The 25,066-nt window shown below is 31.0% G+C and overlaps 4 protein-coding genes across 4 annotated transcripts; 1 reads left to right on the top strand and 3 right to left on the bottom strand.

Moving 5' to 3' along the window:
• The first annotated feature begins 2,863 nt into the window (after positions 1-2,863).
• Positions 2,864-4,076, top strand: LOC137820892 ((+)-cis,trans-nepetalactol synthase NEPS1-like). Its single transcript, XM_068625203.1, has 2 exons — positions 2,864-3,117; positions 3,439-4,076. The coding sequence occupies exons 1-2, from the start codon at positions 2,885-2,887 to the stop codon at positions 4,040-4,042; spliced, it is 837 nt and encodes a 278-aa protein (XP_068481304.1). The 5' UTR covers positions 2,864-2,884; the 3' UTR covers positions 4,043-4,076.
• Positions 4,077-11,578: 7,502 nt separating this feature from the next.
• On the bottom strand, positions 11,579-13,756 carry LOC137820911 (homeobox-leucine zipper protein HAT5-like). The gene is made up of 3 exons (XM_068625242.1): positions 13,268-13,756; positions 12,596-12,984; positions 11,579-12,277 (listed from the first exon to the last, which is right to left on the bottom strand). Exons 1-3 carry the CDS (start codon positions 13,392-13,394, stop codon positions 11,828-11,830), a joined length of 966 nt encoding a protein of 321 aa, XP_068481343.1. The 5' UTR covers positions 13,395-13,756; the 3' UTR covers positions 11,579-11,827.
• Positions 13,757-18,821: 5,065 nt separating this feature from the next.
• On the bottom strand, positions 18,822-19,715 carry LOC137820891 (uncharacterized). Its single transcript, XM_068625202.1, has 2 exons — positions 19,461-19,715; positions 18,822-19,376 (listed from the first exon to the last, which is right to left on the bottom strand). The coding sequence occupies exons 1-2, from the start codon at positions 19,611-19,613 to the stop codon at positions 18,933-18,935; spliced, it is 597 nt and encodes a 198-aa protein (XP_068481303.1). The 5' UTR covers positions 19,614-19,715; the 3' UTR covers positions 18,822-18,932.
• Positions 19,716-22,577: 2,862 nt separating this feature from the next.
• Positions 22,578-24,837, bottom strand: LOC137822952 (mitochondrial outer membrane protein porin 1-like). Its single transcript, XM_068627987.1, has 5 exons — positions 24,667-24,837; positions 24,494-24,580; positions 24,011-24,069; positions 23,672-23,907; positions 22,578-23,210 (listed from the first exon to the last, which is right to left on the bottom strand). The coding sequence occupies exons 1-5, from the start codon at positions 24,713-24,715 to the stop codon at positions 22,898-22,900; spliced, it is 744 nt and encodes a 247-aa protein (XP_068484088.1). The 5' UTR covers positions 24,716-24,837; the 3' UTR covers positions 22,578-22,897.
• Between the last annotated feature and the right edge of the window lie 229 nt (positions 24,838-25,066).

Below are 25,066 nucleotides of genomic sequence, written 5' to 3'. Positions count from 1 at the left end.
GATAATAAAAATGGAAAAAATTTAGGTGTACAAAATGCAAATGTTTCTTCTATGAAAAATTCAAAATGAGCTACTTCTTGAAGGTTTGAAGCATAATTCAAGTATTAATCAACTATGTGATAAAGACTTAAGATAAATGTTGAGGTGGTATGCAAGGGAATTTTAAACAACCACATCAAACATTTATAAGCAAAATGTTGATACTTTTCAAAATGTCGTTGATTTCATACAAATCCACAAATTGTTAAAAAAAAGTTAGAAATACTTAATTTGTTTATTTGAGAAGGTTTTGAAAACCATTTTGTAAAAGTAAAGAATATGACACAATTGTGAAAGAAAATTATGGTAGTACTACAAGAAAATCATTAAATGTCAACTAATTTAGAGAAAAAATAACAACTACTCATTATATTAACTAAGTTAGAAACAATTTTATAAATTAACAAATTATTGTTTTTTTAATCAGCAAAAAAATTATTGGTATATGAAGTAGTTCTATTATTAATAAAAATTTCTAAAGTAGTTTTTAAATTGACAACTAACGTTAGCTACTAATTACATCAATTTAAAAATTAGTTTATGTACTGGTATGGGCGAGACCGAGACACGTGGCACCCTGACTGAGACACGTGCCATCCTGATCGAGACACGTTCCACCCTAACCGAGACACGTGCCATCATGGCCGAGACTCCAGAGGTCGTCATAGCCGGCCTCGCTGGCCGACCGGCCGACACATACACCCATTAACACTCAAGCCAAGGTCAGTGAAGCTAATCCGTCATTAATGATTAGGTAATGCAACCCTAATTGAGATCCACTCTACTAATCGGGTCCAATAAGGTAAGCCCACTAATATAATATAAATAGCACACATCCCAAGGAGGAATGTACGTCATTTATTATTGTTCACCTACCCAAATACTGATCACCCACTTTACTGACTTGAGCGTCGGAGTGCCTTCGCAGGTACCATCCCCCCATCCGGTGTTTGCCCGAGACCGAGAGCCGAAGGAGAGGCACGAGGAAGAGAAGGATCCCAGTTCATCACCCGGTAACCTGCCCGACCGAAGGAAGAAGACGAAGACTTCAATAGTTCTCTAGGTCCCATCTCCCTAGCAGGAACAATTTATAAAATTTTATTAATAAAAGAAACTACTTTGGATATCAATAACTTTTTAGTTTATAAAATTGTATTTAACTTAGTTAATATAATGACTAATTATTTTTTATTTATAAATTAATTGATATTTAAAGATTTTTATATAGGGTCGTTTGACATACGAGAGTTGGTATATGATAGAAATGTATGGAAGACCAATGAAAAAGTTTAGGAAAAGTTTGATTTATACTTTAAAAATATTTACAAGAAATTAAGAGGAGATTAAGCATGCACTAATTAATTAATTGAACAATACGTATGTAATAATTAACTCACTAAATTAATTACTTTTTGCTTAATCAAATATGTATTCCTTCAGTGTTTAAAGTTAATTTTGATTTAATTAGCCTCCAACTATCTATGAACAGATTGAATTCCACTAAGCAAACTAATGTTGTGAAGTTACAAATGAGTATTGTTTTGGTTCGTAATCACTCCTAGCTAACTCATTGAATATTTGGGCTCATAACCACTCCTAACGAACTCATTGAGTATTCTTTAGGCTCGTAGTCACTCCTAACTAATTCTTTTAGTATTCTTTAAGCTCGTAGTCACTCTTGGTTAACTCCTTGAATATTCTTTGGAATGCAACCACTTCTGACTAAAACTGAATATTCTTTTAGAGCATAGTCATTCCTGGCTAAAATGTTTAAGAGTTTTTTTAACAGAGCTACTCCTGACTAATAACCAAGTATCCTTTGCCAAACAACCACTCCTGACTAAGATAAATAATTTGTCTGAATAGTATCAACAAATCATATGCTTGCTTAAAGAGAAATAACGTCTTTTATGTATGTAAGATTTATGCATTATGTTCTAATTTTTTAAGTGAACACGAACAATATTCTCTATTAAACTTTTTGTGGCATAGAAATTTGAGCAACATTTTTTTACTATGCAACATGATCTCTTTTTTTTTTTTTTCCTGATGGATGACTTTTAATAGGAATTGAAGAATATAGTTGTTGCAAATCTAGTTTTTGACGTTGAGCAACTTCAACTCACTTGAGTGTCGTTCATTCTTCTATCTAATGAGCTTGAATGTGAAGAATACATTAAGTGCATTTCATGCAACATTAATTATTCTTTTCTTCTTTACACAATATTTCAAAAGTTGAATGTACTTATCTCCTTTTGGACAATGTATCTTTAACTGAAATTTGTTTGAAAGACAAAGTCATAAAACAAATAGTTTTTTCGGTTAACAATCCTAACATCAGAAAATTGTTAAAGAAAACAACTTTAATTCTTCATCCAAGAAATAATCTGATAGGACTCCTGCTTAAACAAATTTTTTATATAAAAAAAATGGTAACTTTTGATTAGATAATAAATTTTTATTTTTATTTAAAATTTATAGTAACTTTAATTTATATATAAAAATTATATTTATATCAAATTATATATAAAAAATTATTTCACGAATTATCTTTTAAAAATTTATTATATTACATAAACTATAAACTTTTCTCTTAATTTCTATTCTTTTAATTCAAATAATCTCTTTTTAATTTGTTTTTTGTTCATTTTTTTCCCTTTAAGTTAAATTTAACATAAAAAAAATAATAATGATATTTTGACACCTAGTGCGTCTTATATCACAATAAAATATTATTATTTATAATAATAAAAGTTTTAAAATAAAGAAAAATTCTTAGTTAAAAAATTAATATTTATTGGAAGGTGCAGCATGTGTCAGTATACATACATCTATATACGAGCATATGAGATCAGGCTTTTACAGAGGAAACAATAAAGAAATGGCTAACTCAGCTCACTCAATGGACAACACTGCCCAAAAGTTGGCCGGAAAAGTTATTATTATCACCGGAGGAGCAAGCGGCATCGGCGAAGAGACTGCGCGTCTGTTTGCCAACCATGGTGCGCGAATGGTTGTGATCGCAGACATCCAAGATGAACTGGGCAACCTAGTCGCAGCTTCCATTGGATCTGACAGGTACAACAAAGCAAATTCTTGCATATTCTCATTAAGCAAGAGAAACTGGATCACAAATATACACTTGTTCATTGATTTAGATCTTTGTGGTCGACAAATCTATTCACATCTCTGTTTACAGTATCAGTCATCATAATTTCTTTGATAATAACAAACTGCTTTCGTACGTGCCAAAATTCTGTAGGATCCATACTGCGATGCCACCAAACAAATAAATTAAAGTTTAATCACTAAAAATTATTAATAAAAGAATTAGCAATGTATTGTGTGAAATAGTTGATGATAAACTCAAAAGGAGAATTAATTTGATCTGTAATACAGGTGCACCTATGTCCATTGTGATGTGGGAGAGGAAGAGCAAGTGAAAGAGCTTGTGGATTCAACGGTCAACGGTTATGGCCAATTGGACGTCATGTTCAGCAACGCCGGCATCCTTAGTCCCTCCGACCAGACAATCCTCGACCTCGACTTTTCCCACTTCGACCGTCTTTTCGCCGTCAATACGAGGGGCATGGCGGCGTGTGTGAAGCACGCCGCGCGCTCGATGGTGGAGCGGCGCGTGAGGGGCAGCATCGTATGTACAGCGAGCGTGGCGGCGTCGCACGGCACCAAGTCGCGCACGGACTACGCGATGTCAAAGCACGCGGTGAAGGGGCTGGTGCGTTGCGCGAGTGTGCAGCTGGGGGCGCACGGTATCAGGGTGAACTGCGTCTCACCGAGTGGGTTGGCCACACCGTTGACGCGTACGTCGCACGCGACGAAGGAGATCGAAGAGCTGCAGAAAATGTATGCGCAGAGCTCCAGACTGAAAGGCGTGTTTTTGAGTGCCAAACATGTTGCGGATGCGGTCCTGTTTCTGGCGTCCGGTGACTCCAACTTTGTAACCGGACACGATCTTGTGGTGGACGGTAGTTTTGGGGTTTGAGCGTATTTAATTTGATGACTGTTTGTTGTCTTCATCATCTTTTCCTTTGTTCCTCTTTTCGTCAACATTCACTTGAGAACTTTTTTAATAATATAATATTATTTTAAATTAAGAATAAAATAAATAAAATTAAAATATTATTTTCTTAGACACAAACTAAAATCGTGATCTCCCAAGTGAGGAAATGGCAAACATTAATATATAATGTAATTCGCAAGTGTATGGAATTCAAAATCACGAAAGTGCTTGCAATAATTTTTAGATATAGAATTAAGTCTTAATTTAAGTGGGAAAACTTTTTTAAAATATTTCAATTTGTTTCATTATCTACAAAATCACTCTAAATATTAGTTAAATAGTATTATTAATTACTATTATATGTAAAATTAATTGTGTACCTGAAGGTTAAAATTCAGTTAATGACGGACCAACTTCAACATGAAAACGAAAACACTAATGGAGCAGAAAAATTAAAGTGAAGTTGTTAGGAATTTTCATGATTTCAGTTAACATAATAATTAATTTTATAAATATTTAATTAAAGTCATGTTATATTCGCATAACTTCACTAAATTCATCACACGATTTAATAAAAGTCATTTCATCTTACCACAATTTCAGTTGAGTGAAATAATATCATGCTAATATACAACTTACTTATACATATAATAAACAAAGATTTTACCCATTTCCGTAATATATAATTTAAATTAAACCAGTCAAGTAAATTTTCCTTGATAATAAATCATATATTTTACTAGTGGTAGTAGAATTTATTGTTTTAAATTAAGTGTCCATCACTTGATTCTTTGTCTTCTAACACAACTTCATTTATAAATAAAATTTAAAATATTTTAAGAACATATTACTAAATTATTATTAAATATAATTGAATATATTGTGAATTACAAAACTACATTGCTTGATTTAATCAATTATCATATAAACCATAATTAATTATGTATCTAAAACTTGTTTACAAACAATTGATTATTGGTCAATTAATTAATTAAATTATTCTTATTAAATTTATAGATTCAGTTAAAATAATATAATCAATTATATTTTATAATAATCAATTAGATTTATTAAAATATGTACTTTCAAGATATTATGAAAAAAAATAAAAATAAGAATCAATTAAGAACTTTCAAAGTAGCAAAGAAATAACTTATGATAGAAAAATATTTGATAATAGTTTTATTTGAAGGTATTTAAAGAAATATTACATAATTTTTTATTTTTATTTTTTTTGAAATATTCATCATAATTTTTTTTCGTCGTTTTGTAATTTTATTTGAACTTTTGTACACCTAAGTTTGATGTGTTCATGTGGTAGGTTTATACATGTGTTGTAACACTCTTGTTGATAAGTTTTAAAAAATATTTGTACATCTTAAATGTTTACATGTTTTGCAAGTGTGATTGTAATATAATATCTTAAATAGTGGAACAATCTTACTAAGGTTGTGATTTTGAAATTTAATGTAGATTGAGGTATAAGGTATAAAATATATGTGACATCCTTCTTAACATTCTCTCTTATATTTATAGTACTTCATATATTTTTGATTTTGTTTGTGCTTCTATTTTCTACTTCTATATCTTCTTGATCAAGTGTTACAAGAAAAATATTTTCAAATTTATTAATTGGCCAAAAAATTTAAATACTAATTCACCTCTCACTTAATATTGTATAACCTATTTTTCCTTACAATTAATCTCAAGGGATTAGTTATTCCCAAATGTTTGTTGAAGGTCCTTTGATTTATAGACTTCCACATTTATTATGGGATAAAATTTGGAAAATTAGAATGAAAAGCTTTCATACATTAAATGGTAAATAAATATGGGATGTTTATGTTAATGATCTTTTACTCTTATTAGAATTGTTGAAATATGCAAGTACCTAAGTATTTTTCTTCTTGGATTGTAGATGAAACAAAGTGTTCACTACAATGTGAGAGCTAAAAACATTATTTTATCTCTAGATACATTTTGATGAATTTTTGTAGAGTTTCAATATGTACCAATGCAAAGGAAATATGGGATGTTCTTGAGGTTACACACGAAGGAACATAAGAGGTCAAATCTGCAAGGAAAAATACTTTTATACAAATGAGACTTCAAGAAGAAAACATTTATAATGTGTACAAATGGTTCATTGACATAGTGAAACACATAGAAAAGAAGTACAACAAAGAAGGGTCAAATATACAAATTATGGAAAGTTTGAATAGGCTATGACATTCAAAGTCACAACAATTTCATAATCAAGAAACCTCACAATCATGAACATGACTACATTTTTAGTAAATTAAGAGAGAATGAGTTTATGCTAAAAAGAAAGAAAGAAGAAGAAAATGTGAAAAAGGAGATGACTTTCAATGATGAAAGTTGACTTTAAAGAAGAAGGGAAGGAATCACAAAATTCAAATTGTGAGAATATGAATATTTTAGGGTAAGTTCTCAAGATTTTTGAGAAACAAGAACATGAGCTAGCCACTTACCAAAGAAAAGTTGTAGTAAATATGAACTAGGGTCAACATCATCATTAAACTTGATTGTCCTTTGTTTAACATGAAACAACATGTTGAAGAGATAAAAGACCCTCTAAAAAGGAGAAAACTCACATTTCTTAAGAGGAAAATGCTTCAAGTTCTTCAAGAAACACAAAGTCAGAGTAAAGAAGAGACAAACTTACGTTTCATGGTTGATTTTCAGTTTTCTAGTTGCAACATAAGTAGCTTTAACTTTGAAGTAGAGTCAAATTATGTCAATTACTTTATGCATTTAATGAGTTGTATGAAGAAGCAAATAGACTTACTTTTTCAAATAATCGATTTTAAAGTGAGAAGAAATAGCTTAGAGTAAGTTGACACAATTACAAGATGAAAATGGCAACTTGAAAACCAATATGAATTATTTGGAAATGGTTTATCAATTTTTTTCTTGGGAATATGCATCCACTTCTTAAGTAAAATATTCAAGTTGTGAAAATTGCAAGAGTCAATCCTTTGAAAACACTTAAAGTTAATACATTGAAAGATCAAACCTAGATGCATTTCTTAATTCTCAAAAGCGTGTAATGGATATGGCTATGACCTATGCAAAGAAAGAAAAGGTTTTAAAAAATTTCATCTATTTCAGAAAATCATTTATTTCATCTTTAACAACTTGTTTGTATCTATCGAAGAGCTGCAGGAAGTGTATGCGCAGAGCTCCAGACTGAAAGGCGTGTTTTTGAGTGCCAAACATGTTGCGGATGCGGTCCTGTTTCTGGCGTCCGGTGACTCCGACTTTGTAACCGGACACGATCTTGTGGTGGACGGTTGTTTTGCGGTTTGAGCGTGTTTGGTTTGATGACAGTTTGTTGTCTTCATCATCTTCGTCAACATTCACTTGAGAACTTTTATAATAAAAGTCATTTCATCTTACCACAATTTCAGTTGAGTGAAATAATATCATGCAATACAACTTACTTATACATATAAGAAACAAAGTTTTTACCCATTCCAGTAATATATAATTTAAATTAAACCAGTCAAGTAAATTTTCCTTGATAATAAATCTTATATTTTACTAGTGGTAGTAGAATTTATTGTTTTAACTTAAGTGTCCATCACTTGATTCTTTGTCTTCCAACACAACTTCATTTATAAATAAAATTAAAAATATTTTAAGAACATATTACTAAATTATTATTAAATATAATTGAATAGATTGTGAACTACAAAAGTACATTGCTTGGTTTAATCAATTATGATATAAACCATAATTAATTATCTATCTAAAAATTGTTTACAAACAATTGATTATTGTTCAATTAATTAATTAAATTATTCTTATTAAATTTATAGATTCAGTTAAAATAATATAATCAATTATATTTTATAATAATAAATTAGATTTATTAAAATATGTATTTTCTAGATATTATGAAAAAAAAATAAGAATCAATTAAGAACTTTCAAAGAAGCAAAGAAAGAACTTATGATAGAAAAATATTTGATAATAGTTTTATTTGAAGGTATTTAAGAAAATATTACATAATCTTTTACTTTTTTTTTTTTTTTGAAATATTCATCATTATGGGTAATAATTATCCTTCGTTGTTTTTTAACTTTATTTGAATTTTTTTACACCTAAGTTTGATGTGTTCATGTGGTAGATTTATACCTGGTGTTGTAACACTCTTGTTGATAAGTTTTCAAAAATATTTGTACATCTTAAATGTTTGCATGTAAAGTGTGATTGTAATATAATATCTTAGATAGTGAAACAATCTTATTAAGGTTGCGATGTTGAAACTTAATGTAGATTTAGGAATAGTCAATCGGTATAAAATATATGTGACATCCTTCTTAACACTCTTATATTTTTAGTACTTTATATATTTTTGGTTTTGTTTGTGCTTCTATTTTCTACTTCCATATTTTCTTGATCAAGTGTTATAAGAAAAATATTTTCAAATTTATTAATCGGCCAAAAAATTTAAATACTAATTTACCTCTCACTTAGTATTGTATAACCAATTTTTCTTTACAATCAATCTCAGGGGTTATTTATTCCCAAATATTTTTTGAAGGTGCTTTGATTTATAAGCTTCAGCATTTATTATGGAATAAAATTTGGAAAATTAGAATGAAAAGCTTTCATAAATTAAATGGTAAAAAAGTATTGGACGTTTATGTTAATGATCTTTTACTCTTATTAGAATAGTTGAAATATGCAAGTACCTAAGGATATTTCTTCTTGGATTTTAGATGAAACAAAGTGTTCACTACAATGTGAGAGCTAAAAACATTATTTTCTCTCTAGATACACTCTGATGAATTTTTGTAGAGCTTCAATATGTACCAATGCAAAGGAAATATGGTATGTCTTGAGGTTACCCACGAAGGAATATAAGAGGTCAAATCTGCAAGGAAAATTACTTTTATACAAATGAGACTTCAAGAAGAAAACATTTATAATGTGTAGAAATTGTTCATTGACACAATGAAACACATAGAGAAGAAGTACAACAAAGAAGAATATTTACAAGAAATTAAAATGAGAGTACGCATGCACTAATTAATTGAACAATATATGTAATAATAACTAAGGGAATTTGACCATGATAGGGTTATTTTTTTTTGTTTTTTTACCAAAATAGGGCCCGTTTAAATGAAAATTACAAATTTAGGCAAGTCGTGCCAATTCGGTACAATTTCATATGCACAAATCGTCTCAATTAGATACGATTCTGTCATGTCATACTGAAGTCGTGCCAACTTGATACGACTTCTGCCGCATCATATTTTTTTTTAATTTTATTGTTTATATATTGGGTAGTAAGTTATGTAATGTTAAAAATTAATTTGATACATAATTTTCTAAGAGTGTTAGTTTTAAGGAACAAAAAATTGGATAATCGTGTATGGATCATATTTGTATAATCAGCTTATTCAAACTTTGAGCCATTAACTCCTAAGGACATAGTCGCCGGACATAGTTTCCCACTAGCCAAAAGGTATATTTTGATATTTAATGTCTCATGTATGCAAAAATTTTGATATTTTATAATAATTTTCACTTTAACATGATGTAAATGATGTCAACTTTTTTTTAATTATATGCCAATCGTATTTATTTTAGAAATGTTTAAAAAATTCATAAGATTTTCTTACAATTTACTCTAATTAAATATTTTCTAAGCAATGTTATGATATGTACATGTCTTTTAATTTATCAAAATCTTATATCCCCCAACATTTGGCCTTGAGTTCCACAAGTACAAAGTCAAGTTTGTGTAATTGATATATAAATCTCTTTTGAATATTAAAATTGGTATTCTCTTCTTTGTTTTGAAAATGTTCTTCTTTAAAGTTTTAAAATTGTTATTCTTTGAACTCTAAAGATGACCATGGAACACTAAGGTTTTTTATTCAATTAAAATATTTCACTAAAGATGGTTGGAGTTTGAGTTTTATATTGAATTTATGAGTTTTATATGCATTTGTTCCTCTTTCTTTTCCCTTCAATTTTAAACTCGTAGTTTCATGATTATGATTAGGGACAAAGACATGTTTAAGTCTTATATTTTAGTATTGTTTAATTTGTAGGCTTTCGATTATACGCATTCCTAGTCTATGCTTATTGCTTATATTTTATTTGTAAAATATTGCTTTTGTTTTCTTATGACGTCCATAGTGCATATGAGGACAAGTTATAATTTCTCTCTCTCTCTGGCAAAGGTCTTTGTAATCACCTATCAACAAAACCTTTCATTTCTTCCTTACTTCCAAAGGAAACAACAAAGTCATGGTCCCTACCCTGGGCTTCGACCCCATCCCCACACTCAAAAATATCATTCTCCTCTCTCCACCACAAATCTCAAGGTTGGTTGAATATTCGTTTCAAAAATATTCATTTTAGTTTAGATTAGAACATTGTCTTTAAAAAGGTGTACTTTAATTCTAAATTTAATTTATAAAATTAATTTATAAGATGAGGTTTGTATTCACTTATATACTATGAATTGTTTTTAGTTGATTTGAAATCTCCAACACTCCCTTACGTCAAGACTCTCTAGTCGTACGTGAGACTATATATTTATAGGTGATCTGATAGCGAGTGACATGATAAGATTAACAAATTCTCACAAAGATAGACTCTAAATAACTATGATATTATCTTAACAATTGAACTTTAAACTTAACTCAACTTTATAAAATCAGCCTATAAGTAAGATTTTCACCTACTTATATATTAAGAAATACTTTATCTCTAGTTGATAAGATAAGATTTGCACCTACTTATATATTAAGAAATACTTTAGCTCTAGTTGATATAAGATCTCCAACAAATTATTCCAAAATGATCACATTAGACTAATATTTCATTTATTTTTTTTATAGTAAAATGATTTTAACTATTCTTTACTTAGTTGAAGTCATGCAATTACAAGACTGGTTTTTCAAGAATCAGGAGAGGTGTTGGAGATCGCACATCGACTAGAGATTAGAGCCTTTCATTGTATATAATTGGGTGCAAACCTCAACCCTATGAGCCGGTTTTATGGGGTTGAGTTAGGCTTAAAGTCCACTCTTTCGTAACCAGAGGTATGTAAGGACTAGGCGAATTGGAAAAGAATATTAAACTCATGTATCATTATTTATGTCTATAAATTAATCAACTAAATGAGTGCAAGTAAAATGATGAACTTAGTTTTAGAAGAATTTATAATAAAATATTACATTCATGTGTATGTTTGTGGGTTGAAGATTAATACAATGTGAAAATGAACTTGATATCTAGAACCACTTGGAAAACTTTTTCTCAGAAGTGTGTGCAAGAGGGTGAGAACAAAAAGTCTGTGGTTCTCCTTAATTTGTTGGAAGCCACTACTATGATTGTTTCTGAAACAGCATGGACCCATGATCCAAGTGAACCGAGGAATCACCCAAGTGCTAGAGGTCCTCCACCAATTAAATGTCAACAACACAATGAGCACAAAACAATAGAATAGAATCATGCTAACTGGCCTCAAAGGAAAACATAAACTCTCTTGTTTAATTTTTATTCATCTAATTTCCTATGTAAACTCATCCCTGAAATGAAACTGAGAGTTACATCCTCAACAAGAAGATGTTATTTAATTACATTTGATCCAAATGTAGCATTGCAAAGTAAAAAAGTAGAGTGCCATTTTTCTTTGGCTTATTATTCACTCAACCATGTCTACCACATGATCTCAAGTCTAAACAGAAGAACCTGAGAGTAGAAACTACTACAGAAAATTCAGTAAGACCAAGACCAAATGGCTTGATCTTCCTCAGGAATTCCAAAATGACATGAACTATGAGGCCGGTCGGAGTAACCAACATCTTCAAGTTTGGGAAACATGTAATGAGGCAAAAGCGTCATGCTCAGGTTATCTCCTTCATCCTGAGACACATCAGAGTGATCAGGTTCAAACACATAAGAAGAGTCACCGGTCTCAAGGAGAGCAGAGTGCACTCCATCAGTGTAACGTGGGCTTTCTGATGAATCAAACATCTCACTCTTCGCTGAACTAATGTCTTCCCGTTTACAAGCTACGATGGACACTTTGGACCCTTCACCCTCAGAAGCTGAATCAATCATAGACTTCTGCACCGGCTCCTGAAAATATCCCTTGGTTTCAGCCTTTCCAAAGTTCTCCTTCTCCATTTTTTCTCTCCCAAGCACCTTCTCAGTGAGCTTTGCTACCTAAATAGAAAGACCACAATCACAAACATGGTCATGAATCATAAAATGGGGTCTAAGTTAACATACAAATTGGTAGAAGGACAAAATTATTTATAAATTGACAACTTGGTATGGTAAATCTCTGCATTTGGGACAATGAGTCAATGAACCAGCTATGAAATTCTAACCAACACACGTACATTGCTAGTTCAAAACAATTTCCCCACAAACTTACATGCAGATTGCAAATTGGAAGACACACACACTTTACCAAATCAACAATTTAACACAAGTTACTACTTTCAAGAGCTAAATTGTATGTTCATCAACTGAACTCACCTCAGCTTTGAGTTTATCCTTTTCCCTGAGAAGATCATCATAGTTGGTCTTGAGATCATCATAGCAAGCCTGCAGGGAATCATAATCCTTCTCCATCTGCTTGGTCTTCCAACGCGCCCGGCGGTTCTGAAACCAAATCGCCACCTGCCGCGGCTGCAACCCGAGTTCTTTAGCTAGCCGAATCTTTCTCTCGGGTTCGAGCTTATTCTCCTCATCAAAGCTCTTCTCAAGAAACTGCACTTGCTCAACGGAAAGCCTGCGTTTTTTCTCAGGCTGATGAAAGTACTCGTCCGTGTCCTCATCCCCATTATCATCATAAGGCAGGAAGAACGACTCGTTGCACCCTTTCCCCCCTTGAACATCTCCAAAGCTCACTATAGATCTTGAACCTGAACAAACAACGCCACCACAAAAAAAAATCATTACCTTTGTATAAAAAAATGACAATTTAGACTGCTTAAATCCTATTCCATCCACCCAGGTTTGTAAATTATTGTAGAGTGATTGGCAAACCCAATCACAACTTGGGTAAGTGCAAGTTATAGTTTTTATTCACTAATTTTTGTTCAGATTGCAAAAGAGATTATTTTTATCACTCAAACTAATGCGTAGGCTAGGACTGCTTGTGCTACAAGCCTTTATTGTAAGAGAGAAGAGATAAAAGGAAGGTACCGAAAAAAGGGGAAGAAGAAGAAGAGTGGAAAAGAGAATCGATAGACTGAGAGGCTGAAGGAGGTGTTTGGTTGGAAAGCAAAGTGGTTAAATTTGAAGCAGCGGAAAAGACAGTCCCACCCACCATGTTGGATCCTCAGAGGAAGAGCATTGAGGTGTGGTCAACGGTATTGAAATACGGGGATGAAGTAAAAGTGTAAAAATCTAAGGCTTGTGGCGGAAGAAGCTGGTGATGATGATGGCGGTGATGTGTGAGGTGTGGGAACAGCGACAGCATACACCCATGTGTGAGACTCTCAAAAGATGGGGAATTGAAAGACAAGAAAAACTGATAGTGGAAGAGATTGGAAGAGGAAAGGAGGTAGGAAGATACAGAGAGAGAATTTGGTCTGTTGGGGTTCCTGGAAGAGGAGGGAATGGTGGGTTTATATGAGGCACGTGGACGAAGACGGTGATGACGATGGTGGTGGTGGTGGTGAATGATGCTTTACGATGATGCCCTTGCGCTTTTACCCTTCTTCTTCGCTTTGTTTGATCCTATTCATTTCGCACGTTTACCTTGCCTAATTAATTACTGTGCACATGGCAACTCATGTGGGAGATTCACACATCTTTTTAATGTTGTTTAGCTTTAGTTTTGTAAAATGATATTTCTTGCAGGGTAAATTTTTATTTTGTTCTATGATTTTAATCATTTTTAAATATATTTATTAAGTTAATTATATAATATATGAATAAGTTGTACTTCACCTATTAAATAATATATTAGATTAACGTAACTATTTTATTTCAACTATTTTGATATGATTACTAATAATATGAAATCTTTTAAATTTTTTATGTTTGGAGTATTATATTTTTTTCTATAAAATATAATTTTTATATAATAAATCTTTGGAAGTTGCAAATAATTAACATTTGATGTTATTTAATTGCAGCTAAATTATTTTGTATTGAAAATTGAAATTTTAAATTACAATTTAAATTAGTTATTTGAGTTAATAATATATATATATATATAATATTATCAGTTAAGTTTCTGTTATTAAAATATAAAATGACAATTAATAATTAATATGATAAGAAGGTGGACATATTTAAAATAACAATTAAACATAACAAACTAGTTCAAATTGGAAAAAAACATTTCAAATCATTATAGTTATTTATTTGAGGTGAAAAGTATGAGATATATTGTTTCTTCGTAATGAATTTTTTAAATGTAATACATAGTTCAATAGTTATGAGGAAATGTAATTGAAAGTTTAGATTAATAATGTGTGAGAAGTTGATATGTCACATAAAATAGTAATATGTTATTTTTGGTTGACGAAAATGCAGTTAATAATTTTTTTTTTAGAAAAAATGCCTATTAGTAACTCTTTACTTCAAACTTTTCAAACTTTTCCATATGTATTTATAAAGTATCTTAAACATTTTTACATCTTATAATTAAAATTTCTTATTAAAATTTTGTACATTTTGGCATTAGAATAAACAATTGAAGTTGAAAAATAATAATTTAAAAGCACTAGTAAGGTTCAAATTCTTCATATTATGGTAAGTTGTGTAGTTTTGTGTTTATTATGTATCTTCATTTAGATTTCTGTTTTGTTATTTTTATAGGTGATGATTGTGTTTTTCATATTCATGTTGTTCGAAATGTATGATCTAAGTTTTGACAACAAATTGAATGGTATGGATTGAACTTGCATATGAAGAAACATTTATCCATAAAAAATGAGAATGTGTTTTTGATGTAGGATTCTACATGCATAAAAAATAATCTCATGTGGCATGATAATTTTATTGTCTGCTTGAACAATAACTTGTTAATGAGTAGTCACATATGTGCAACAATTTGGTATGCATGATTGGCTAATTATGCATGAATAGTATATTTGTTTGAATTGAGAATTAAGGGGATTGTCACATGTCAGACCTCCAAATAGAGGTATATGTCACATGTTGAACAAGCAAATTGAGGAGAATGACACATGTTGAACATGTGAATTGATGTGGGTGAGACATGTAGATTGATTTGAGTATCACATGTCTGACTTGTGGATTGAGGTGCGTGTCATATGTCTAACATGTGGATTGGAGTATCACGTGTCCAACATGCAAATTGAGGTAATTGCTACTTGTCTAACATGCAAATTGAGGTAATTGTTACTTGTCCAACATGCAAATTGAGGTAATTGTTACTTGTCCAACATGCAAATTGAGGTAATTACTACTTGTCTAACATGCAGATTGTGGTGATTGCCACTTGTTTAACATGAAAATTAATGTGAGTGTCACATGTTGAACATGTAGAATAAGGAGAGTGTCACATGTTTAACATTTGGATTAAAGCAATTATCACTTGTTTTGACATGTAGATTGAGGCAATTTTACTAGAATTAACACATTTATAAATTTCAAGCATGTGCACAAATAAATGTTTTATTATTTCCATTGTGATACATTAAAAGAATACAAGGTTAACATCTAATGTAATGTTATTAAATTATTATAACTTAAAGCTCCAAAGTTTGACATTTTGGGAAGTTATTACACGATTAATGTACGTGTCATAATCAAAGTGGGCATGTTGCATGTGGCAAACACATGTTAATAAGGTAGGTGATTTTTTTTTTTTTAACTTTCCATAATCGAACCACATTTACTTAATATAAAAAATAATTCCCAAATTAGTCACACATTTATTGCATCAATCATCCACTCCACAAAAATCATTTATTATTTCCATGATCAAATTAAAGTATTTTGTGAGTGTGTGTTTGTCTTTGATTAAGAAGTTTTTAAATTCTTTTTTGGTACTTTGGAATAAACATGACCAATATTAATAATTTTTTGTACCTTCTTTCATCTCTTAGTAAATAATTTGTTGAACCTAGTGTAAGTAGCGTTGGGTGTCATGTGTTCCTAATATCTTCTCTCATCTCATGTAAATTCTCACTTATTCCTTATAATAATGTTAACCTATTATGTTGTTTTTTTATTGATATTTCTTATTAGGTAGAAGTAGTAGTTGAATCAAGGATTACCCATTACATATTTTGTACACAAGGCGTACTTATTACATATTTTGTACGCAAGATGAAACAAGTGAAGTCATAAAATGGAACATATAATTTAAACATATAATGTGAAAAAGATTGTTGTTGTCCATATTTTGGAGTAATGCGTTTTTAAAATATTTCATAAAGTTTTGTTTAGTTTTGTCAAATGTAGTACACATGCACAAATTTGTCTTCAATCCAACCATTTCTCTCTTTTGCATACACATTATAGATGAAGTTATGACCGTTAGAAATTAATTAGGCACAAACCATGTTATGGTGTGATATATAAATATTAGTGGTCTCACATTCAACCACAACAAAGATGATAGAGAGTAACTCCTACTCATGTTAGCACAAAAGATAATTGTGCTATAGATGACTTAGAGGAGGAAGAAACACATTGATATTTCCTGTAGGTTGTTTATTTAGTAAGTTCCTCCTCTTCTAATGGTCATTGGTAGAGTGTATCTAGGAGGTTCAACAATGCACATCATTGTCATGAATGATGATTTCACTAAAGTGGTGGTTATAGATGTTGGAGATGTAAGTGTTGCAATTCCAGTGCCCAGAACAGAGGTTAAACTAGTGAGAGAATCACTTGGAACATTCATTGCATGTCCTACACACCTGATTAAGGCAATTTCAAAAAATTATTAGATATTCTTCATTAATTTCTCTTAATGTTATTAAGATTGATATAGAATGTTTGTTATTATGTTTTGTAGAACCCGATGAGTAGAGAAAATGCCCCAAATTGGTGGTGATTTAAGCCTTGAGTCTCAGCCACAACTCCAACAAATTGTTTATCCAATTCAAGAGTTTGTTAGGGTTTAACATGATTTTTTTAGACATCTTGTGACATTGTGTCCTTCTTTGGAATGCCACAATGTTTGGTATTGACTATGGTAATATACCATTGTACGTAAACATGCATGATATCTTTCAAATCATCTAGGGTAATCAAACGTTGAACATTACACTCATTCAGCTATGGGTGGTTACATGTTAATTAAATAAAGTAATGTTTCGTTAGATCAACAATTTTTATTGATATTTATGTTAACAGTGAAGGTATGTAAATCAATTAATTATAAATTTGAGAAGTATTGATATTTATGATTTTCTTGAACCGCAATTTATTCAAAAGTTTTGAAATAAAAAAATGGAATGTCAGACCTACCTTGATGGATTCATGAATCCTAAAAGAAGATTTACATGATTTATTTTCTTAGATTTTAAAATTAAAAAGTTCTCTCATATTTTTTATTTATTTATTATAAGTTAAATGTTAAATTGAGTTAGTTAAGAATATGCATTTTAATATTTTTACATTTTTGAAAAAAAGAAATAAATGTGCTAATAAATTTGTTACCTGCAATAGTATAGAGGGTTAGAATTGGTGGGACTAGTTTCTAGATTGAACTATTTTAGACATATATTTAATTTATGTACTTATATGATTTTGTTAACTGAGTTCAGTTTCATCTCCAGTATTTTCTGTTCCCATTTTTCATTTATGTAAGTAAGTGTTAGTTTCATTGAAATTGTAGTTTTGTATAATATATAACTCTATATACTTCTTTATTAAATAATTTTCATCAAATATATAATTTTATATTTAAATATAACATAAAAAAGTGTTTAAGTATTTTTTAAATAATTGTCTTACTCTAATAATCTTGTTACATTTAAACTAACGGTTCAATTCTCTCTCTCAAATAATATTTTCTCCTATCTCTTTCAAAAAAAATTGTATTGGGTTAGTGACATCATTCTAAATTAAATGCATTTCTAATCTAAATAAAATGCCAAACAAATTATGAGTTCACTTTTCGATTTAACGGGGTTTAATACTTAAATGCAAGAGTTTATCATAAATAACTAAGTATTTCACATAAATAATTATTGTTATTAAAGATATGGAATCGAAAATACACCATATTAGAAGAATGAGTCATTTTTAAATAAAAAAAAGTAAACAATACATCTATTTAACATTAATTTTAATAATAGATTAACGATTACTCAGTTTTTAAGTTGAATAAGTTTGTTCGTTATTATTATCTCATTCACTTGTTAAAAAATATCAATATATCTGCCAGCATAATATATATTAAAACTTATTAAATTTTACTTATCTTACATATGAATATGAATAAGTACCTCGCAATGCTGTTATTAAAAATCATAAAATATTTCTATTAATAATTAAATTACTTTTTCATTGCTGGTGAAATAAACTGATGTAATTTGAAAAGGTTGAAAGACTACAACGTATTTAGATAAAAAAAAATTTGCGTAAATTTAAAACAAAGTGAAAAACAAAAACTTTTTCACAAGTTAATCTTGTAAAAGTTGAAGAAGCCAATAACAATCTTATAAAAGTTCTTTAAATTTTTTTTTAAAAAAATATTTATACATTTATTTTTAACTAAAAAAGTCAATTCCATTATTTTTAATCGCTATTTTTAATTATTAATATATTTTAACTAAAAAAGTTGTTTTTTAATTATTATTACAATATTTTTTACAGCACAACAGACTACCAATTCTAAAACTAGAAAGGCAGAAAAAAAAAGAACAAAATTCTAAAATTAATCAGCCTCTTGCAATCCGCCGAGCACGACGGAGCCAACGAAGAGCCCAACGGCGCCGACTCCGAGGGCGGCGGCGACGACGACCTGGACGGCGACGAGTGCGGCGGAGTCATCGGGGATAAGGACAATGGCGGCGATGGCAGCGACGAAGGCGGGGAGCGCGGCTGAAGCGAGGAGGGAGGGGGAGAAGCTGGCGGCGCGTTCGAGCAGGCTGAGCAGGCCGAGCTCCTCCGCCTTGGAAAAGACGCCGAACTTCTCGATGGAAGAGAGCGTGAAGCCCAACTCCTCCGCTTTGGAGAGTAAACCCGCTTTCTCGACGTTGCTCAACACCTTCCTCTTCTCCAGCTTCTTGAACACGTCCACCTCCACCTCCTCGCTCCCTTCGTAGAATAGCCCCGCCCCGAACCACTCTTTCTTCCATTTCTCATCGTACTTGTTCACCTAACTCAACAGCTTCTCAGTTTCCAATTCAATCCTTCAAATTCAACCTCAAACCAAACACACACAGTTACAAAGAGTTTTTACCTTTTTTGTGGGAGCCATGGCGAACACGGTTAGCGGCTTGGTGGCGCTGGGAGTGGGGAGAGAGCGATGGCGGCGGATTAGGGAAGAGAAGGAGCGGTTGGTGGTGGAGAGGCGTGGAAGAACTGAAGCGGAGGATGTTGCAGGAACCGCCATGGTTGTTGTCTCGGAACTAGTGCTTCTCTTCTGCTTGTTATCTCCACGAAACTGCCACGTGGGACGATGATGAAGAAAGAGAGAGATCCAGAGGACATTTCTGTCATAATAATAATAATAATAAATAAATAAATTAATTAATAATATTTGTGGTGTTTTTTTTATGTGACGCGATCTAGACTGTGGATATCCACCAATCGTATTGGAATAGCTTTATCCTCTGATGGAAATTAATATTTTAAATTTTTTTCGGGAATAGTTATGTTCTTTTTCCCCTAATAATATACTGTGCTAATTATTTATCCTAATAACACGATTTAGTGTATATGTACAGAATTTGGTTTTTGAAAATTGTGAATTTTGCAGGTGGGAATTCCAACTAAAACTCTGTTCCATTAAATCAGATTATTGATTTATTTTTCCTTTTGCATTTCTTTTAAAAGAAAGTAAAAAGAATTTTTAATAAAAACTTAAAATAATTTAAATTATAGATAAGAGCATAAAGTAGTACAAATTAAATAAATATTAATTTGTGTTGTTGTAAAAATGTAGAAGGTGGAATCTAAATTATTATTATTTTAATAATTATGTATATGATTATAATTAATTTTTTAAATGATGAAAAAAATACTAAAAAATTAATTATAATTAATTTGAAATAAATAGTAAAAAATTAATATTATGTTATAAATTTGGTGATAAAAAAAATATTAATAATAAATATAGCGAGAAAAATAAATTTTAAAATTGTAAAAATAAGTCAATTAAAAAACTGAACCTGTTTAACTAGAACTTATTTTATATATTTATCGCAGTATAATAATAAATTTATGTAATAACATTTCAAAAAATTTATCTAAAGTATATATTTAAATTATATTTACTAAAAAAATATTATAATATTTAGGTAAGGGTAATTGAAATGTCATTTATCTTAAAGTTAAAGGTGTATGGAAAGAAATATAAATCTGGAAGAATATAAATATAATTGAAATGAAAATGATAGTCCAATGTTAAGTTTGTTATGCGATATTGGTTGATATAGGTATTTTCATTTGTTATGTGATGTTGGTTGCTATTGTCATGCAAGTTATATATAATTTTATTATGGGTTGCTATAAGTAAGTCTTTGGTTTAGTTAAATAATTGAATGTTGTTTATGATTTTTCAAGTTGTATGTTTGGGTAAGGAAGTTGAGTCATTTTTCAACAATTAATTATTTGTGTGACATTAATGACTATTTGGATTTGTATTACACGATTTTTTATTAACAACTAGAATCGGACATTATAGTTGGTTTATGTGACTTGTTTAAAGTTTATGTATTGTAATACTTTTATTATGCTGTGAAATAATTTATTGAAGGACGAATTCTGTTGGATTGTAATTGTTTTAGGTTGTCCAAAATCTTTAAGAATTAAAACTAAAATAGAATCTCTAAAAAAATTCGCTCAAATGTTCCTATATATAATTTGATCTGCTGCTTTATTCTCTTAACATGGAAAACTGTATTATTATGAGTATATAGTTGTTGCTAGTTGAATCAAATGAGAATGCAAAATGGGATATAATTAATGAAGTTCGGATACGTCTCTTAAATTTGTGTGTCTGTACGACATTTGTATAAGACGTAACAGTCAAGTGTTCAATCTAAAAAAATATTTGTTGGGTCTCTCATAATTTAAATACGGTTCTAACATAATTTTAAAAATGACAAATACATCGATTTTCTAAAACCTCAAATCTATTATATAAGTTTTTATTATGATTATAAAAATAAGGAACAGATCATTTTGACCCTATCACAGGAAACATCTTTCTACCACACAAAAAAACTTAGTCATATAAATCTTGATTGTCAATTTATATAATTAATAATAAATAATATATAAATTTGTATCCATGCGCGTACTACATCTTAAAAATTATGTTAAAGTGTTCAGTGTGTATGTGTCAGTGTTTGTGCTACATATCAAATTGGTATGATAAACGAGTATTCAAAATAACCTTTCAAGTAATCATGATTTGACTTAATCTTGTGTGAATTATGCTTTAGTTAAACAGCCAAACTGGATACGGTATGGAGTCTTAACTTATTTGGATTCAAATGATTATTTATGTACCACACTCTCTGCTATCTGTTCATTGCTGTTTTTGTTTTCTTTTAATGACAAGAGGATTAACCTGGGCGATCAGTTGGTCATGGATTTGAATCTGAAAACAACATCTTTGTATATTGGAGGATATATGACTGCGTATAATTACCCCCACATACCTTTATGAACTAGTCAATGTATATGTACCTGGTACAACTTCATACAACTGCAAGAGATGTCCTTGACATGATCCTTGTCACTAGTATTTTGACACTTAGAAAGAACTTGGTGCTTCCCCCAAGTCTTCAGCTGCTTTCATTTCCCTTGGACCTAGTTCTGTTAGTGATTATAGCTACCCATATTCATTAATGGACATTTTATGGGTTATAATCAGTAGTTTCTACTGCACCTAGCTCTTGTATAAGCCATGTGAGTATGATGAATGCTGCTATTTATATGAATGTGTGGTTGTCTTTCAGAGCATAGTGTGTTCAGTGGTATTTTTTAAATTGACAATCAATTTGCCACTACCACTGTTAATAGGAGTATTCTAAAATGTGAATGATGCAGAACCAAGTTCATATTATCATTGCAGATACAATTTTGATTAGCAGGAAATTAAATTTTGACCTTTCAACTAACTCATTAGAGCTCTTCATGCTGATTGTTACATGAAGTATTGTTGACATATTTTTCCTGCAGGGAATAGTATGGTTTAGATGCTTTTACATGTAAATGATTATTATTTACAAAAGTAAATATAACCCTACTTCTCTCTATGAACAATTAGTTCTCCAAAACCAAATAAAGCATAGAAATATATGTTGCTACTACCACTTCATCTTATCTTGATCAGCAAAGGCAGAAATTAATTCTTGCAAAATGCATTTTGTTTTATAGAGAGTTACCTACATAAGAAACAGAAGTCAATTTGAATTTTACTGGTACAAATCTTTGATAAATAGATGTCTAAATATTTCTAGCACTAGTTATTCATGAACTGTGTATGACTTCTTTTCAGTCCTCAAAAACATTACTCTCAGAACACTGAACAAGGATATGATACCGTTCTCCAATGTTGAACAAAATGAACGGGGCAAAACAAAATATCCATGCAGTTTACATCTTTTGGAAGTCTTCATGACATCTCATTGTCTGTTTCTACATGAAGAGCTTTTCTTGTTGAAATTATTTCATAGCCATGAAGACTCCAACCTTGGGAAACTTTTCTTTATCTTTCTCATTCAAATTGACCTCTCCTGCCACAGTTATGGAAAACTTCCTCCCTAACTTCTGTTGAATAAGAGCGCCTACCCTGCCACTACTGCTTAGTCGAGCCTTTAACAGCGTCCAAGGAAACAATGCATGCTGAGCACCAACTGTTACACCAATAGTCTCATCATCTGCAAGGTCATACTTCACCTCTGCTGCAATTGCAGTCTTGGACAGGGGATTCACTTCAAAATAACAGCAACCTTTCAAAGTTTGAAAATAGTCATGCCTGCATAATTAACATGCGCCAAACTTCAGCATGCACAGTCATTTGGTCTAAAGAAAGAAACATAAGAATACCGAGGACAAAAACATTAACCGTGCTTAACTTAGATGTGGACCTGCACATTGCAAAGGTATCTTAAAATCTTCGTCAGTATATTTTTTTGTATTCCCTATAATTGAATAAGTTGGACAGATTTTATTTTTATTGTTTTGGAGATGATGGAATACCAAGTTTGTGGTGCTCATCTAAATATATGTAGTGCATACATGCACCTAAAGTAAAGATTGTAAGTGTTGCTCTTTATTTACCTTGCCAAAAACAAAAGTTTGCAACATGGATAGTTGAAGTTTGGGCTAACTTTTAACTTCTATAATTTAATATACTCTTGAGCTAGAGTACTGATCACAAATTTGATGTTAGTGTAGATTTTCTGACAAATTTAGCCTCTATTAAAGGATACTCACAAGGTCACGGAAGCAACAAGGTAGGGACTGTTCAGGCTCAACCCAGCATTCAGATTGTTAGTTGTCCTTGTTCCTCCTCCTGATAGGTCATAGGCAAGATTAGCTCCCAGGTTGAGAATTCTGGTTCCTATAAGACCAGAGAGGTTTGCTACAGGGTTATATCCTTTTTCTGCCTCTCCCAATAATCCAATGCTTGCACTAAACCCACTGAATCTACTCAAGTGTCGAAGTTCCAACTGTAATCGAAAGTTTTGATCCCAGAAGTAGTTAGATGCAATGAAAAATCAAGACTCAATTATTGAAGATGAAACTATTTAGACCAGTAAACTGCAGTTGTACCTTCCCAGAGCCAGGTATGTTACATGCGAAAATGCCCTTTAGTCCATGCAAAAGTTCTTCTACTCCAACAGATACACCATCAAAGGAAGTATAGTCAGATATGCAATTCCATAATTTTTTTAGGGTTGAGATATTTGCATTTATATTATGATGTAAATGTACATCTTTGAGGACTAACTGGTTCCTTCTATTTGTATGCTCAAATAGCATACCAAACTGGGTCTACAGGACTTTTGCATACTAACCCAATTAACATTGACAAATTTCTCTTCTTCACAGAATTATTATTTTGGAGTGAAGTTATGTAGTTGTCTTAAATATGCAACTTTGTGCAGTAGTACAAAAAAAAGAGTCTCATTGACCAATGTGTGAGTTCCCTAATTCCACCTAATGGAAAAAGAACATAATGAAGCCTTGAGTAGACTATAAGTGCATAAAAAGAAGATAAAAAAGGAGAGAAGAGGGTTTGAGGTGATAGATTACCTTCACAGGAGAGATCTAAATTCCAATCGAAGAATCTGTAGTTAAAGTGAATTGGTGGTTGTTGACAATAGTCCTTATGAAGAACATCTAACATCAGTGCAGAGGAGATGTTAATGAAAGATTAAAATGGAAACAGAAAGAAAAATAATAAGCAGAAAAGAAAATTGTAAAACCTCTGGCCTTCTTTCCAATATCAAAATATAAGCCCGGACCCTGGTTCATTTTGCCATGAAGAGTGATTACAAGTATTATACTTGTTTATTGGGAAGGAAAGGTATGAAGAGTACGCTTGGTTCTGCATCAAGCGATGCTTCCTCGTGCGAGAGAGGACAAACATTTGAACACCAAAAAGCGAAATTTCCATCAATCAAATTGCAACTATCGTTTACAACTCAAGAAGGGATCAAATCAAGTTGAGTTATATTTTCATAGTACTACACCAGTACCTTTCAATGTCCACTTCTCAAATCAACATTTTGCAATCAAGTTAAATCATTGTTGCTTCACTCTTAATCTGACTTCACTTATTAGAGATTTGGTACATTTTTGGAAACATTTACTTAACCCAAAATC

The sequence above is a fragment of the Phaseolus vulgaris genome, chromosome 9 (genome assembly GCF_000499845.2).
Source record: "Phaseolus vulgaris cultivar G19833 chromosome 9, P. vulgaris v2.0, whole genome shotgun sequence".
Taxonomy (NCBI): Eukaryota; Viridiplantae; Streptophyta; class Magnoliopsida; order Fabales; family Fabaceae; genus Phaseolus; species Phaseolus vulgaris.
This window is presented reverse-complemented; position numbering and strand designations above follow the sequence as displayed.

Bases quoted from the DNA above. Each gene is read 5' to 3' on its own strand.
- LOC137820892 (XM_068625203.1), top strand. From the start codon at position 2,885: ATGAGATCAGGCTTTTACAGAGGAAACAATAAAGAAATGGCTAACTCA. The intron at 3,118-3,438 runs GTACAACAAAGC...TCTGTAATACAG, and splicing joins GCTTCCATTGGATCTGACAG to GTGCACCTATGTCCATTGTG.
- LOC137820911 (XM_068625242.1), bottom strand. From the start codon at position 13,394: ATGGTGGGTGGGACTGTCTTTTCCGCTGCTTCAAATTTAACCACTTTG. The intron at 12,985-13,267 runs GTACCTTCCTTT...TTGTTTGTTCAG, and splicing joins TTCTTCTTCCCCTTTTTTCG to GTTCAAGATCTATAGTGAGC. The intron at 12,278-12,595 runs GTGAGTTCAGTT...CTTTCTATTTAG, and splicing joins AGGATAAACTCAAAGCTGAG to GTAGCAAAGCTCACTGAGAA.
- LOC137820891 (XM_068625202.1), bottom strand. From the start codon at position 19,613: ATGGCGGTTCCTGCAACATCCTCCGCTTCAGTTCTTCCACGCCTCTCC. The intron at 19,377-19,460 runs GTAAAAACTCTT...CTGTTGAGTTAG, and splicing joins CCATGGCTCCCACAAAAAAG to GTGAACAAGTACGATGAGAA.
- LOC137822952 (XM_068627987.1), bottom strand. From the start codon at position 24,715: ATGAACCAGGGTCCGGGCTTATATTTTGATATTGGAAAGAAGGCCAGA. The intron at 23,908-24,010 runs GTACAACTGCAG...TTTCGATTACAG, and splicing joins ACATACCTGGCTCTGGGAAG to TTGGAACTTCGACACTTGAG. The intron at 23,211-23,671 runs GTGAGTATCCTT...TTAATTATGCAG, and splicing joins CTTGTTGCTTCCGTGACCTT to GCATGACTATTTTCAAACTT.